We start from the raw sequence: 16,722 nt of genomic DNA on the forward strand, positions 1-16,722 counted from the left end.
AACTCCTTTGATAATTGGCTCCAAATAAACCCCCACATGTAGGCAGTTGACTCTGATGAAACCAAGAGGCAGTACCCTGTTCCAAAAGAGAAAATGCAACCTCATTATACCCAAGTCATCTGAACTTCTGGGCAAAAACGAATCCCATGCTATTTTAAGATTTAGGCATCATTTAGGAGCAAAAATCAGGCTGGACTTCCAAAATCCTGCCCCCTAGGAGAGGCTCTTACTGTGTGGCTCAATAGTTGACATAGCTTCCTTTTCAGAAATCACCATTTGACAGAAGTGGTCTCCAATATTCGCCAGGATGTACTTCGCCGTGTCCAAATCAGCCCCCACCACGTTTTTGACTAAAGGCAACCACAAGCCAATTGCTTCAGCGTCATACTTGTTTGGTGTTAAGAAGCCTTCTACCCGCAGCACGCCATGTTTGTTGAATTTTAATCTGGGGAAAGTGGAAAATAAGTGTTTATATGTGTGTACACACACACACACACACACACACACACACCTTAACACATCTACCTGTGTAATAAAGAACTTTCCCAAGAGAAAACAGAACAGAGCTACCCTTTATTGAGAGCTCTTTTTCTGGGCCAGGTATTACTCAAGACATATATTAATAGATACATATGTTAACATGTGTTAACAGTTATCAGAACTCTAAATGCTACACATGCACTTTATCATGGTGCTTTTGCAATCTGCTTGCTAAATGAATGGGCTAACTAGTATGTAGAAAAGTACTTCACTAAATAAGATTGAACCTGAAAGTTACTGGCACAGATGTAATTAATGGTCTGAAATACCTGTGCATTTAATTCAGCTCACCAGCAATCTTTAACTTAGATAAAACTAAAGGGGAGAAGAATAGAAATTAAAACTTGACACTTCCGTTTACAATTTGAACTAGCTGAACCTGAGAACATCTCGGTTTCTTAGGGGGTAACTCACGTAAAGCTCCCTGTACCTAGAACAATACCACTCATGCAAACAGAAGCTTCTTCTTCAATCATGATGTGAAAATGTAAAGAAAAGGAATTTGACTTTAAAAAAAAAAGCAGTATGAAAGTGAACATATTTGACTGTAACACTGGAAGTGATTTTTTTTAAAGGCAAGGCTCTCAGCGCTGGGGGAAAGGTTCAGGCCTGCTCACACGCTGCAAAGGGCATGTACCCAGGGGCAACCTTCCTGGAAGGCAACTGGGCAGGACATATGAAGCAAAGGTTAAAACCACACACATCTATTGACCCAGTAATGCCTCTTCTAGTGATCTGTCCAAAGTAAATATTCAGAGCTGTGGACAAAAGGATGCTTATCTCTGCACTGTTTCTAATGCTAAAAAAGACTAAGTCATCTTAACACCCAATAAAAGAGTTGGTTAAATGAACTATCAAACGCTGCTACAATGGGCTCTCATAGAGTAATTCAAAGGTTTGTTTGTTTGTTTGTTTTTAATTTAAAGCTATTTTGAAGGAAAGAGTTAACATGATCAAGTGGGCCCTATGTAGTGGGACAGTGAGATTCAACACACCAACGAGATGTGCTAGAACACATTTTATGACCATACAAACACTACAGATGTACTGACATGTTAACAATAGTTACTGTAGTGGTATTTCTGAACCTTCAGCATTATTTTACAATGTTTGTAACCTTTAGGGAAACCGTGGTGGTGCAGTCGTTAAGTGCTATGGCTGCTAACCAAGAGGTCGGCAGTTCGAACCCACCAGGCATTCCCTGGAAACTCTATGGGGCAGTTCTACTCTGTCCCATACAGTCACTATGAGTTGGAATTGACCTGATAGCAATGGGCTTGGTTTCTGTGTTTTGGTTACTGTTAGAAATACAAGTTTGTTTTTTTAAGCTTCTTTGCTTTTAAAAAAAAAATTGGAAATGAGGATGAGAAGGAAATAATATGCAGTAAGATCTAGACTCCCCAACCCACAGGTTAAACATCCAACCTCTACCCTTTTAAGTTCTAGATTTACTGTTTATTGAAGAGGAGGGGGAAAGAGTATGCTACAGAGCCTACATTATCTGAGCTCTTCCTTCTCAGAATATCCCACCTCCTGAAGTGAAAGAAGCGACAAAACACAGGTGAGTCTTTCTGTTGCTCCTTATCCTTGCGGAGGCTGTCCAGGCGACACTCCCGGCACTTGGGGAGCTGTGCGAGGATATTCACGCAGGAATCGTCCTGCACGAAGGCCTCGCCACTCTGCTGCAGCTTCTTCAGCCTGGCTGGGTCTGTCAACACTGACTTCCGCGACGGGGCTAGGAAAACAAAAGATCAAGGAAGTGGGACCTCAAATTTTTAAAAATCTTTGTATCGCTTCAATATCTGACTGAATTCTATTCAAAGGGCTAGTTTTCCCCAAGTGAGGACTCCCTTTCTTCACTCCTGGCTTAACTGCAATTCCTAAAAATGGCTTAACAGAAAACAGCTTTCGGAATGACTAGGGAGGTTCTGCTCTCTTTATAAAACAATTCTAATTTGGTAAATCCATTCGGGCAATTTAAAACTCCAAACGCAACAGCCAGAGACTCACAATTTCAAGTTAGCGTAACCTTCTATTCACAGTTCTAGGTAAGATAAATATTTCCGGAAGACTTTCCAAATCAGATACCTAATGCAAACTCATTGTAACATTGGCGGCAATGCACAGAGATAGTTTCACCTCAACAAAGAACTGATTCTGCTTCTTTTCATACTCAAAAAAGACTGGTTTGAGGTGTGTTTTTCAAGGCACTTTGCGAAGGCTAACCAAGTAGCTTCTTTGCACAGGCCTGGTCTATAAAATTAAAAGCTGTCTCCAAGAGATGCCCCTTGACTACATTCCATTTGGGATTAAGAGTATTGACTAAAGACATGATGATAATTCTAAGAAAATGCATGTTTTAATCTGTAGTCGGCAGGAGAATTTAAAAGGAAAGGTTAACATGGTTTCTAAAAAAAAAAAAAAAAAAGAGAGAGAAAAAGAAGGAATGTAACAGGAAAGAACAATCTTTCTGTGTCAACCCAAACAACACAGAAAGGAATCCAGTCATAAATCAAGAGCCTGGAGAAATATTTCATAGAAAACGGACAAAAAAGACTTTTTTCAGTGTCCAAGAGAGCTGGGAAGTGAAAAGTAGATTCTTAGGCAAACAAACAAACAAACAATTTCTGATGAACCAGTTGAGACGGGGGTAAAGGCTAGTCTTGGAGCAAACTGGAAGATCCCAAACCAAAAGCTTCAAATAAACACCTTCAACAATGACCTATGAGGTAACCTAATCTTACCTCTCTTAGAGCAGGACTAGACCATACTGTAAAATGCCAAGTGATGCTTTCAGGCCTTGATCACCTTAAACATTCTTATTCAGTTATAGAGAGAGAGGATAAGGTAAGAAAGGAGAGGAAATAAAGAGATTAGTAGTTCAACGTTGGAATTTCAATTACTCAGATATTGAAGAAATATCACCCTTTGAGTTGGACCAGGTTTCCACAGACCATATGCAGAGTCCGAAGGCTGTATCTGTTCTGCCCTGGCTTAAAAGAGAAAATACCTAGAAATAATAAAGCTGAATTACCTAGCTCTTGAGTGAGGAAAGCAATTGTTGATCCCATCAATGATTCTCTCAGTTCAGAGTAGAAAACTCAGAAAAAGCCAAACCCATTGCTGTTGAGTTAATCCTGACTCATAGCAACCCTATAGGATAGAGTAGAACTGCTCCATAGAGTTTCCAAGGAGTGCCTGGTGGATTTGAACTGCTGGCCTTTTGGTTAGCAGCGGACCTCTTAATCACTACACCACCAGGGTTTCCATTCAAAGTAGAGCCAAGGGGAAAAAGGAATGCCTGCTTCTCCTCAGAGAACACACATCTATCTAAACATAGAAAAGGCGGCTGCTCAGCTGGAGTTTGCTTTTGTTTTCTAACTTCCAAGCAAAGCAAGGGAGCAGAAGAGTTTTCCGGTCAGGTCTTTCTGCACCCACAAGCTAAGCCGTCCAGTGGATCCTGGTAGGCTTCTGATCACGCTCCTCGTTCCTCAGCCAAAAGTCACAGTGGACAGCACACGCCAGGATGTAACTGGATTTTAAATTTCTCTAAAAATCATTTTAGATGGAAAATAATTGCACAACATATTAAATGAGACAAAGCCGGACTCCATAAATCACTTAAGTAACTAGAATGTGCTTATCAATCTAAAGGTTTACCGTTTCTTCACATAACATTAAAATAATTTGCTTCAAACAACTTGCTGAGTGTGAAGGCTGATGACTCAAAAAGAATAACGGAAGAGAATAGAGACATGGTTATGAAGATTCACTGTCTTTTGGGGAGTTACATAACTCTTGAGAAATGGTATAATCGTAATGACCTTTATGTAAATTAACTAAGGAGCCCTGGTGGAACGGTGGTTAAGCGTTTGGCTTCTAACCAAAACTGCTATATCAACTTAAGCCTCAAGAATGAAACAGTTGGGTTAGAAGTATCTCTAGCTAAAAAAAGTTCCTTTTCCTATTCCTCCGATCAGAAGACTGACAATCAAATCCGCACATCTTGCCCTCTAGTTTCAAAAGGTCTGCAATAAAAGCTACAGTGTGGATATATTTAACTTATCTAAATGAATCATTTTTAAAAAGTTTTTTAAAAAGTTCTCAAAATCCAAACCATTTCTCCACTTAGCTGGCAATATTACAAGGCATTTTTAAATTGTAATAGCTCTGACCCTTTTGACATGTGGAGCCATTTACTTCTTCTAGTTAGAGTAACAGAGCTTTCGATAACTACCATCATTGGAATGCATCCTCCAACTTGGTATCAGTAGTATGAAACACAGTGTTCAAAAAAAAAAAAAAAAAATCCCTATAAGAAGAGTATTTAGTTTTAAATCGTGGATGCACTGGGACCACTCCTTAAGCAAAGACACCCTGCCTGGTGTTTCAGCCCCATCCTTAACACCTGTAACCAAAAGTCCCTTTCCAGGGGTGGTAATGCAATTCTAGAACTTTTATAAAAACTTCAGACCTGAACTAGCAGTTGAGCATGAAGTGTCACCTCTTCCACTCCATCTTGGATGTTACCAGTGACAAGCTGAAGGTAAAGTAACCATTTTAGATCTTGTTTCAAAAACATTTTCTTACAAACCCAAAATTGGGAAACACCTGATTACTCATCTCATAGGAACCAGTTAAGTTACATGGTAAGTGCATTTAACAGATCCCGTTCGCCTTTAAAGTGTTGATACAACAACCAACGTCATCCTAAATGGACAAAGTCTGAAACCACTTTCTCTGCTTCCCTTGAAAACGGGAACCAGACAAGGATGCCCTTTAATACCACTCTTATTCAACATTGTGCTGGAGGTCCTAGCCAGAGCAATCAGGCTAGAAAAAGAAATAAAGGACATCCAAATTGGTAAGGAAGAATTAAAAGTATCTCTATGTGCAGATGGTATGATCTTATACACAGAAAACCCCAAAGACCCCACAAGAAAACTACTGGAACTAATAGAAGATTTCAGCAAAATATCAGGATACAAGATAAACATACAAAAATCAGTTGGATTCCTCTACACCAACAAAGAGAATTTTGAAGAAGAAATCATCAAATCAATACCATTTATAATAGCCACAAGAAGATAAAATACTTAGGAATAAATCTAACAAGAGATATAAAATACCTATACAAAGAAAACTACAAGAAATCAAGAGAGACCTACATAAGTGGAAAAACATACCTTGCTCATGGATAGGAGGACTCAACATTGTGAAAATGTCTATTCTACCAAAGTGATCTACAGACGCTAGGCAATCCTGATCCAAATTCCAGTGGCATTTTTTAATGAGATGGAGAAACAAATCACCAACTTCGTGTGGAAAGGGAAGAGGCCCCAAATAAGCAAAACATTACTGAAGAAGAAGAACAAAGTGGGAGACCTCACACCACCTGATTTTAGAACCGCCACGGTAGTCAAAACAGCCTGATACTGGTACAACAACAGATACACACAGCAGTACGCAATTGAGAATCCAGACATAAATTCATCCACCTATGAGTAGCAGATATTTGACAAAGGCCCAAAGTCAGTTAAATGGGGTAAAGACAGCCTTTTTAACAAATGCTGCTGGCGTAACTGGATATCCATCTGCAAAAAAATGAAATAAGACCCATACCTCACACTGTGCAAAAAAACAAACTCAAAATGGATCAAAGACCTAAATATAAAATCTAAAACGATAAAGATCATGGAAGGGAAAATAGGGACAACGCTAGGCGCCCTAACGCATGGCATAAGCAGAACACAAAACATTACTAACAATGCACAAATGCCAGAAGAGAAACTAGATAACTGGAAGCTCCTAAAAATCAACCACTTATGCTCATTAAAAGACTTCACCAAAAGAATACAAAGACAACCTACAGACTGGGAAAAAAATTTTGGCTATGACAAATCTGATCAGGGTCTAATGTCTAAAATCTACAAGATACTGCAAAACCTCAACAAGAGAAAGACAACCCAATTGAAAAATGGGCAAAGGATGTGAACCAGCACTTCACCAAAGAAGACATTCAGGCAGCTAACAGATACTCGAGGAAACAATCACAATCATTAGGCATTAGAGAAATGCAAATCAAAACTGAAACCATTCCCAAAGCCAACTCTTCAGACAAAGATTAGACCAGACTATAAGACATAAAATGATACTCATGAACACAGTGCTTCTTAGCTCAAGTAGATATATTAATTATGAGACTAAATAGGCAGCTCCTGTCTGGAGGTGAGATGAGAAGGCAGAAAGGGACAGGAACTGGCTGAATGGACACAGGAAATCCAGGGTGGAAAGGAGGAGTATGCTGTCACGTTATGGGGACAGCAACAAGGGTCACATAACACCATGTGTATAAATTTTTATATGAAGAAACTACCTTGAACTGCAAACTTCCACTTAAAGCAGAATTTTTTAAAAACATAGTAAAATGTTGACAGAGACCTAAGCTAATTCACAGGATAAAACTGTTGACTGTGAACCCGTGTATGTAACACAGCTCATCTGTATTTCTATACACGTGGGACCAGATCCACTAAAATATTAGCAGTAATAATTCCTGAGAAGAATTTAGGACCTCAATTTCTTCTTTAAACTTTCTGAACTTTTGTCTGAACTTTTTCTACAAAGTCATTTTCACATACTACCAGATATACATAGACACACTGCTATCTCCTTTCCTTCTCCCAACAAAGAAATGCAGAAATACTCACCATTCTGGATTTTATTGTTGCTTCTTGTACAACAGCTTTCCTTGTCTACTTTTCCTGAGGGCTCCTTTAAGTTCTGTGCCCGGCAACCTAAAGTAGAAGGTTCTACCTTTTTTCTCACACAACTGTTAGGGCTATCACTATTAACACTTGCGTTCTCTTCTGGCTTATTCGAAAGGACAACACGGACATGAGATGTGGAAGGTATATGTTCTAGGTGCTTCTGCAGTTCAGGAATATTGGCGATTTCCAATTCTGCTTTAGAAGAAGCCTTTGTAGGTAAGCACTCCTTAAGAAGGCCAGCCAGTGGTTGGATAACCGATTCCAATCTATTTTCCTGATGGGTGTTTGTTTTCAGCTGGGTACAGCTACTTTTTGGCTCACTCAGAGTTTTTGAGTCTCCAGTTCCAATCTGAGAAGACTTTGAAGAGAGCAACCCAGCTTTGCAGACAACATCTGGCTTTGTTCTCAGTATTTCAGGCTTTATATTTAGACAAGAAGGAAGTTCTTCTGGTAAACTCTGTTTATGACATCTGAAAAAGACAGGACGGAACACTAGCATCCCGGCTTCCTGTATTTTTCGCCCACCTTTTAAAATCAAATGTTTGGTTCACCAAGGCAACCAGCACGAAAGCGAAAGAAAAACTGTTATTTCAAAATAGGTTTCTGTGAGCCAGAGTTCAGAGCAGTCAGTTAACTGTGCTGCAAAAATGACTTCACCAGTCTTAGAAAAACACTACCCCAAATCTATCTGCACATTCTCATAAATCTCAACAACTTCAAGCTAGTTTTGCTTCTTACAGCATAATGACCCTTAGCTTTCTCCCCAAACAAACTGAGCATCACACGGAACCAAAAAATACACAGAGCACTTCAGAAGTTCAGTGGTTTTCAAATGTCAAAACTAAAAGTCTTTGCAGGCCAATTCTGAAAGTTTCTTTTTTTTTTTTCTTTTTTTAATTTCAGAGAAATCTCCATTAAAACTCTCCTTTCTTTTTTGGTAAAGATTATGGTTGAATTTGAAAGGTAAAACTAGCATTTTTGCCAAGACCTGGAAATACAATCTCATGGTAAGTCAATGGGTCAATAAAATTAATTAAAAAAAATTATGTACATGTAGTGTCAGAAATCCCCTCAAAGATAAATTCCATGAAAAATGTAAATTAAAAACTAACAACTAATAAACAAAATGTGGTATATCTACACAATGGAATATTATTCAGCAATGAAAAAATATGAAATTCTAATACATTCTACGACATGGATGAACCTTGAAAACCTACTGACCAAAATAAGTCAGACACCAAAAAAAAAAAAAAAAACCCCAAACCTGTGGCCATCGAGTAGATTCTGATTCATAGTGACCCTAACAGGACAGAGTAGAACCGCCCCACAGGGTTTCTAAGGAGCGCCTGGTGGATTCGAACAACAGAAGGGCAAATACTGTATGATCTCACTCACATAAAATATCTAGAAGAGGCAAATGCATAGAGGCAAAAGCTTACTGGGGGTGCCAGGGGCTGGGACAGGGGCTCAGGGAATGGGGAGTTAGTGCATAAGGGCTACTCAGTTTGTTTGGGGTGATGAAAACTTTCAAAAATGGTGGTAATGATTGCATAACATGGTGAATGTAATTAATGTCACCAAGTTGTACACTTAAAAATGGTTACAATGGCAATTGTTTTAGTTATATATATTTTACCACAGTCAAATTAAAAAAACAAAACTAACAACCAAGCATCAGCAGTGTGAAACCCTGTCCCACTACGAACAACATGTAACCGGCCTGACAACTGGACACTTTGATTTTTGTTTGGTTGGTCAGTGAACGGCCAACTGGTTACTTGCTTGTTCTCAGAAGAACCATTTGGTATTTTCACCCCACATCTTACTAGGGATATTCTTAAGGTACTTTTGCTTCTCTGAAATTCATCCTAGAGTCCTTTCCCCAGCAAAACACGAAGTCCTTTTTTTGTTACACTTTTTTTTTTTTTAACCTCTAACAAAGGCAATCAGAACACTTTCTCTTAGAAACCTTTGCTTAGATGTCACTGAAGTTATTGTTCCCTCTTTCTGCTTTGAAGGTTGCTTCTCCTTCCCTCTGACTGCTTTGTGGTCATCCTCCTAGGGTGCCCGCTTTTCTCCCTCTGAACCAGTGTCATCGGCCACACTCCCACCTTTTTGTAGTGGTCTCCCAAACCTACTTTTCTACACCGCAGTTACTCGTATCTTAAGTCTTTATCAACTGTCTGGACAGGGCCTTCCCTTAAAACCCATCTGTCAACTTGAACCCACTTTAAACCTCTGGTTAAACTTTACAGTTCTTATTCATTTTCCTCACCTGTAAGTTAGTAACAATACTTCCTACTCTTATTGTTACCTCATTTCTGTTACTCTTATCTCTCCTCCAGCACAGCTCTTCTCATCTGTACCTGGAGTCAATTTGTTATGTCTGGCTGATGGGCGCCACTCACCATGATCACATCTTCAGCTTCTCCTCGATCTCACGGGCCTCAGTCTTCCACATACAACCAATCTGTTCCCTTTTCCTTGAACACAGATGCTCATTCTGCAACTGTCTGTAGTATCTCAAATGACCATTCTCTCCAAATATCATCAAGCCAAGAAAGCTTCTCTTTTCTCAGGGCCCTCACTTCCGTACCATTGTCTGCGTTGCTTTGTATGTCCACTACACTTTTCACCACTGAAGGCATCTGATCAACCTCTCCTTTGGGAAAAGTTAATGAAAACCTCCCTGGATAACCTGAGACAGAATGAATGATGGGTTGCCAGGTCATTATGCTAAATTCTGGTCATACTAATACACTCTCCCTGAAATATGAGTGTGGCTAAGTCTTGTCACCCGAGCAAGGTGAGTTCAGACAGGAAGAACCACAACTAAAATTATTTTTCTTATTCCTATAAATAAACATCCATAACATGTAACTACTCACCCTTGAGGAATTTTTGCTCCAAGGTTAGGTGGAGAGTTGGCAGCCTGGGGAGTACTTTGCTGCCTTGGGTCCTTACTTGGTGGAGTTGCTGCAGTACAGCCAAGCAGTATCTCCTTAAAAACTGTTGTGGGAACCGACTGGACAGGACACATACTGGGGGAAGCCTAAAAGATACCAAGCCAACAGATTTTAAAGTGAAAGTCCCCAGCTAGGAAATTACAAAGTGCTAGCAAAATTCAAGATCATTTGCTTAGTTTAATACTAAACAAGCGCAATGTTACAACCAAATCAGAAGAACAAAACAGTAGAACAAGCAATTAATCATAAAATTAAGGACTCATAACTGAAGACGGTAAATGAATTACTCCAGCTTTTCACAAAACTTAAGTCTTCCTACAAAAGATCACAGGCTGATCTTTCAGACCTCTGAATAATTATGCCAGGAAAATATAGCCAGGAGGCAACTGTATTAATAATTCAATGCACAGAAGTAAGCCTTTCACTGACAGTCCCCAAGGGTGGCTGCTTCATGTACACCATTTTAATACTAACTTGAGCGCCCACCATGAACCCACTGCACAGATTGGGAGGAGACCAGACCACATAAGACCCTTGTGGGCAGTGGTGCCTACTGGGTACCAAGAGAAGCTTCTACAGTGCAATAAGGTTGAGGACATAGCTGTCACTCTCATATAGCTTATCAAGTCACAAAAGCCATCACAGCTGGAAAACACTGCAAGTTATGACAGGCCTGTGGGAACAAGTTAGAATGTTGTCCCATTCCTTTTTCATGTAGTTTTATCTTTACAAAAACACAAATGTTGGATCCACTTCTTACCAGTTTATATTACCATATTACCCACAAAGTAAACCTCCTACTTTAGAAAGAGAAGTAAGAGATAAACTCAACCCTAGTCAACTATATACTCTATGGCTAAACCAGGTAACCATCTTCACCAGCTTCACATGTGCTGCTTAAACTTTAAGTCAAATGCCTTTCTCAATCACCTCTCTTCCACACCGAAGTGACCTTTATGTTTACCTTACCACCAAATCAAAATCCAAACCTGAGGGATCTTCAGAATCTTCTAGTTATTGTTAGCTTTCTAAAATCTGATGTAGAATTTCTCTTAGTAAGTTTTTAAACCTCACATTTGTGAATATATTTCTTTGTAGTTCACCCATGAATCTTTTTCTGAAGACACTTTGGCAACCTTGAAAAGACTGTCTAGTATTTGTTACAAATAGGAAGAATTTATTTAATTAATCGCTATTACAGTTTTGGCATAGCTTGAAACTATTTTTAAATGCTAAATGACCTTATTATATACTATTTGAGCTGACTGAAATTAGCTTAGTGCTCCCAGAATTTTCTTTCTTTTTTTTTTTTTTTTTTGCTTCATCTATTTGAAACATATCCATGGGACAGTCATCTTGACCTCTCTGGGCCTCAGTTTCCTAATCCTTAAAATAAGGAGTCAGTAAGCTTGTTTGTAAAGTCCCTTTCAACTCTAATATTTCACAGTTCTCTGGTAAGTACCTATTAAAAGATTGGTCCACCAAAGTTTAATTTCCAAGTCATTTCAAAATGCTTGTTCAAGGCTCACTTTTACCAAACATCCTCCCTCACATCATACCTTCCTTACTCTGAATATATTTAGAGGTGATGATGATACAGTACTTTTTCTTACATTAGTCTCCTGAAGAGTTACATTAAGTTATTTAGATCACATAAATTTTATTCTGTTCCACATCCATCAAGCTACTCAAGCCAAAAAAAATCTCTCTACCTCATTTGTCTGATCCATGACCCAGCAAATTCTTCCTCTACTTCCAAAATATTTATTGAATCTATGTCCATGTCGCGACTACCACCACCCTCTCCCTAGACTACTAAACATCTCTTAACTTGCCTGACTTCCTTCCATTCTTGCCTGTGCCCTCTGCCTCCTACCCAGAATTTATCCTACCACAGAGCCATCTTTATAAAATATAAATCAAATCGGATTATGACACACCACTGCCTATAAGAATCCTATGTGGTCCGGTCTCTCACCAAGCCCCTCCACTCATCTCATTCCACTCTCGCCCTTGCTCACCAAGCTCCAGCTACACTGGCTTCCCTTCTGGTCTTTAAGTATCCTAAGCCCTTTCTCGCCTGGACCTTTGTACCTGCTATTCCCTCTGCCTGAGTAGTTTTCATGTGGCTGGCTGGTTCCATCCCTTCAACCCCAAGTCTGCTCAAATGCTACCTCCTCAGAGCCTCTGACCACTCTTTCCAAAGTAGTACCCCACAAGCCTCTCTCTTGCTCTTTATCATAATCCCATATTTATATCTTTCATGGCACTTATCACACTATGAAAGTATCTTTATTTATTTATTTATTATTGGTCTTCCCACAATGAAATATATACTCCTCAGTGGCAGAGACCCTGTTCTTGTGTCCACTGACATATCTCATAAGGCCAGACACATAGCAGATGCTCAGCAAGAAGACTGATGGAATGTATAAATGAATGAATGCTGTTAGCACTCAATATTTTAAAATAATAATATTAGCTATCTGTAAATTAGACTTCTGAGTGATCTGAGAAGTCAGGCAGTATTGCAACCACTGTATATCCAGTGCCTAGCACATATTAGATGTTCAATAAACATTTATTGGAAGGAGGGATGAAGAGATGGGGGAAAGAGGAGGGAGGGATCTAGTCGTTTTCACAATGGTGATTCACTACACCAAGGAAAGAATTCAGGGAGAAGTAGCAAGACCACCACAGTGGTTAAGAGTAAGCGGTTCTGGCGTTAGACCTTGGTTTGAATTCCAACTCTGACACTAGCGCATTATTCAGCCTCACTAAGCTTCAGTTTCCCCATCTGTAAAATGAGAGTAATGAGACATACTTTTTAGGCCTCTGCTTTACCACAGTACCTGGCACAGAGTAAAATAAATATTAGAGATTAGCTGTCTTCAAGCAGAAAAATACTGTGAAAGAATTTGTTAGAATTAATGTGAAAATATGTTAGAATTGCCATAACTTACGGTGCTTTTCCTTCAACGACCTGAAGTATATCCCTATACAACGTCCCTAAAGTTTAGCTCAGCAGGGATAGGACTCCAATTCCCAAACCCATCCTCGTGTGCACACCTACGTACTGGCCTCTGGCTCAACAAACGGTCAAAGTTCCTTCTTACCTGAAGAGTTTTCCCTGAAGGTCTTCTATACCCGTCCTGGCAGTAGTTCCTCCCTGCCAGCAGACGGAGATAATATGATTGAGTGTATGGTGGTATTCTAAAAAGACACTGCTGGCTCACACTCCTCAGCAGACTCTCAAGGAACCAACAAAATCATAACTCTGAGGAATAGTCTGCGAGGCAGAGAAGACCTTCAAGGAGCCAGATGTCACTGGCGAACAGGTTAATCTTAACCACAAGTATCCACCAAAGCCTTCGTTACGACTCTTGCCTACCTAATCCCAAACTACTGCCTTCCAAAGACCATCCTAGAAGTAAACTCTACGCCAGTTCAATACATTGGGGAAGTGCAGATACAGTAATATGTGTGCCAAGGTTATTACTGTACTCACCTTTTGTTCACACGTATTAATTAAACTCCGTTTCTTCCCCAACTTCCTTATTCACTCCCCAGCCCTCTTAAAATCTAGGCCAGGCCAGTTTTTCTGAAACTGGTCTGATTACAAGAACCAGCCAACATTAAAAAAAAAAAAAAAATTACTGATATGGAAAAATATTCACAATACATTGTAAGTGAATCAAGTAGGCTACAAAAGAGTATGGTTTTTAGTTTAACTTTTTTTTTTTTTTTAAGTTTTCATGAAAACACAGGGAGAAAAAAAGAAAGGAGGAGTTCAGAAGGGAAGTATCCCAAAATATAAATAGTGAGTCTCTGAGAAGTACAATCACAAATGCTGCTTCTTTTCATTCCTATGCTTTTCTAAGTTAACCAAAATTTCTTAAAATGAGAATAACTTTCATAATAAAAAAAATTCTAAAAATTTTATTACGCTAGTAAAAATCTACCAAGGAGGGGGGCGGAGCCAAGATGGCGGACTAGGCAGACGCTACCTCGGATCCCTCTTACAACAAAGACACGGAAAAACAAGTGAATCGATCACATACATAACAATCTACGAACCCTGAACAACAAACACAGATTTAGAGACGGAGAACGAACTAATACGGGGAAGCAGCGATTGTTTCCAGAGCCTGGAGCCAGCGTACCAGTCAGGTACGGCACAAGCACAGAGACCTGCTCCACCCCCCTGAACTAACCCCGGGAGGGGGACTAGCCGGTTCCACGGGCGGCGTGGGACGCAGCCGTTAGGAGAAGTCCCCGGGAGGCAGTGACTGATCTTGGAGCAGAAAGAGCAGCATCCGAGCCGGGGAACCGTCCCGCAGGGATTTGGACTGCACGCAGCGGATTTTCTGGAAAAACTAGTTTCCCAGTGATGGCTCGGAGACAACAATCCATATCAAACCACTTAAAGAAGCAGACCGTGACAGCTTCTCCAACCCCCCAAACAAAAGAATCAAAATCTTTCCCAAATGAAGATACAATTTTGGAATTATCAGATACAGAATATAAAAAACTAATTTACAGAATGCTTAATGATATCACAAATGAAATTAGGATATCTGCAGAAAAAGCCAAGGAACACACTGATAAAACTGTTGAAGAACTCAAAAAGATTATTCAAGAACATAGTGGAAAAATTAATAAGTTGCAAGAATCCATAGAGAGACAACATGTAGAAATCCAAAAGATTAACAATAAAATAACAGAATTAGACAACACACTAGGAAGTCAGAGGAGCAGACTCGAGCAATTAGAATGCAGACTGGGACATCTGGAGGACCAGGGAATCAACACCAACAGAGCTGAAAAAAAATCAGATAAAAGAATTAAAAAAAATGAAGAAACCCTAAGAATTATGTGGGACTCTATCAAGAAGGATAACCTGCGGGTGATTGGAGTCCCAGAACAGGGAGGGGGGACAGAAAACACAGAGAAAATAGTTGAAGAACTTCTGACAGAAAACTTCCCTGACATCATGAAAGACGAAAGGATATCTATCCAAGATGCTCATCGAACCCCATTTAAGATTGATACAAAAAGAAAAACACCAAGACATATTATCATCAAACTCACCAAAACCAAAGATAAACAGAAAATTTTAAAAGCAGCCAGGGAGAAAAGAAAGGTTTCCTTCAAGGGAGAATCAGTAAGAATATGTTCTGACTACTCAGCAGAAACCATGCAGGCAAGAAGGGAATGGGACCACATATACAGAACACTGAAGGAGAAAAACTGCCAACCAAGGATCATATATCCAGCAAAACTCTCTCTGAAATATGAAGGCGAAATTAAGATATTTACAGACAAACACAAGTTTAGAGAATTTGCAAAAACCAAACCAAAGCTACAAGAAATACTAAAGGATATTGTTTGGTCAGAGAACCAATAATATCAGATATCAGCACAACACAAGGTCACAAAACAGAACGTCCTGATATCAACTCAAATAGGGAAATCACAAAAACAAACAAATTAAGATTAATTAAAAAAAAAAAAATACACATAACAGGGAATCATGGAAGTCAATAGGTAAAAGATCACAATAATCAAAAAGAGGGACTAAATACAGGAGGCATTGAACTGCCGTATGGAGAGTGATACAAGGCGATATAGAACAATACAAGTTAGGTTTTTACTTAGAAAAATAGGGGTATATAATGAGGTAACCACAAAAAGGTATAACAACTCTATAACTCAAGACAAAAACCAAGAAAAACGTAACGACTCAACTAACATAAAGTCAAACACTATGAAAGTGAGGATCTCACAATTTACTAAGAAAAACGCCTCAGCACAAAAAAGTATGTGGAAAAATGAAATTGTCAACAACACACATAAAAAGGCATCAAAATGACAGCACTAAAAACTTATTTATCTATAATTACCCTGAATGTAAATGGACTAAATGCACCAATAAAGAGACAGAGAGTCACAGACTGGATAAAGAAACACGATCCATCTATATGCTGCCTACAAGAGACACACCTTAGACTTAGAGACACAAACAAACTAAAACTCAAAGGATGGAAAAAAGTATATCAAGCAAACAATAAGCAAAAAAGAAGAGGAGTAGCAATATTAATCTCTGACAAAATAGACTTTAGACTTAAATCCACCACAAAGGATAAAGAAGGACACTATATAATGATAAAAGGGACAATTGATCAGGAAGACATAACCATATTAAATATTTACGCACCCAATGACAGGGCTGCAAGATATATAAATCAAATTTTAACAGAACTGAAAAGCGAGATAGATACCTCCACAATTATAGTAGGAGACTTCAACACACCACTTTCGGAGAAGGACAGGACATCCAGTAAGAAGCTCAACAGAGACACGGAAGATCTAATTACAACAATCAACCAACTTGACCTCATTGACTTATACAGAACTCTCCACCCAACTGCTGCAAAATATAC

General features: G+C 39.2%; 1 protein-coding gene across 3 annotated transcripts in view; it reads right to left on the reverse strand.

Annotated features, from left to right (window-relative positions):
* Positions 1-16,722, reverse strand: part of KDM3A (lysine demethylase 3A) — a 63,741-nt gene that overhangs the window by 20,780 nt on the left and 26,239 nt on the right. For 2 of the 3 annotated variants that reach the window (XM_049856756.1, XM_049856757.1), the window contains exons 9-12: positions 10,202-10,365; positions 7,251-7,780; positions 2,071-2,275; positions 231-445 (exon numbers count right to left, since the gene is read on the reverse strand). In XM_049856756.1, coding sequence (XP_049712713.1) covers positions 231-445; positions 2,071-2,275; positions 7,251-7,780; positions 10,202-10,365 — 1,114 coding nt within the window. The remainder of the gene's footprint in view (positions 1-230; positions 446-2,070; positions 2,276-7,250; positions 7,781-10,201; positions 10,366-16,722) is intronic. The other variant, XM_049856758.1, reaches the window with a different exon arrangement.

This window comes from Elephas maximus, chromosome 17, assembly GCF_024166365.1.
Source record: "Elephas maximus indicus isolate mEleMax1 chromosome 17, mEleMax1 primary haplotype, whole genome shotgun sequence".
In the NCBI taxonomy this organism is placed as follows: domain Eukaryota; kingdom Metazoa; phylum Chordata; class Mammalia; order Proboscidea; family Elephantidae; genus Elephas; species Elephas maximus.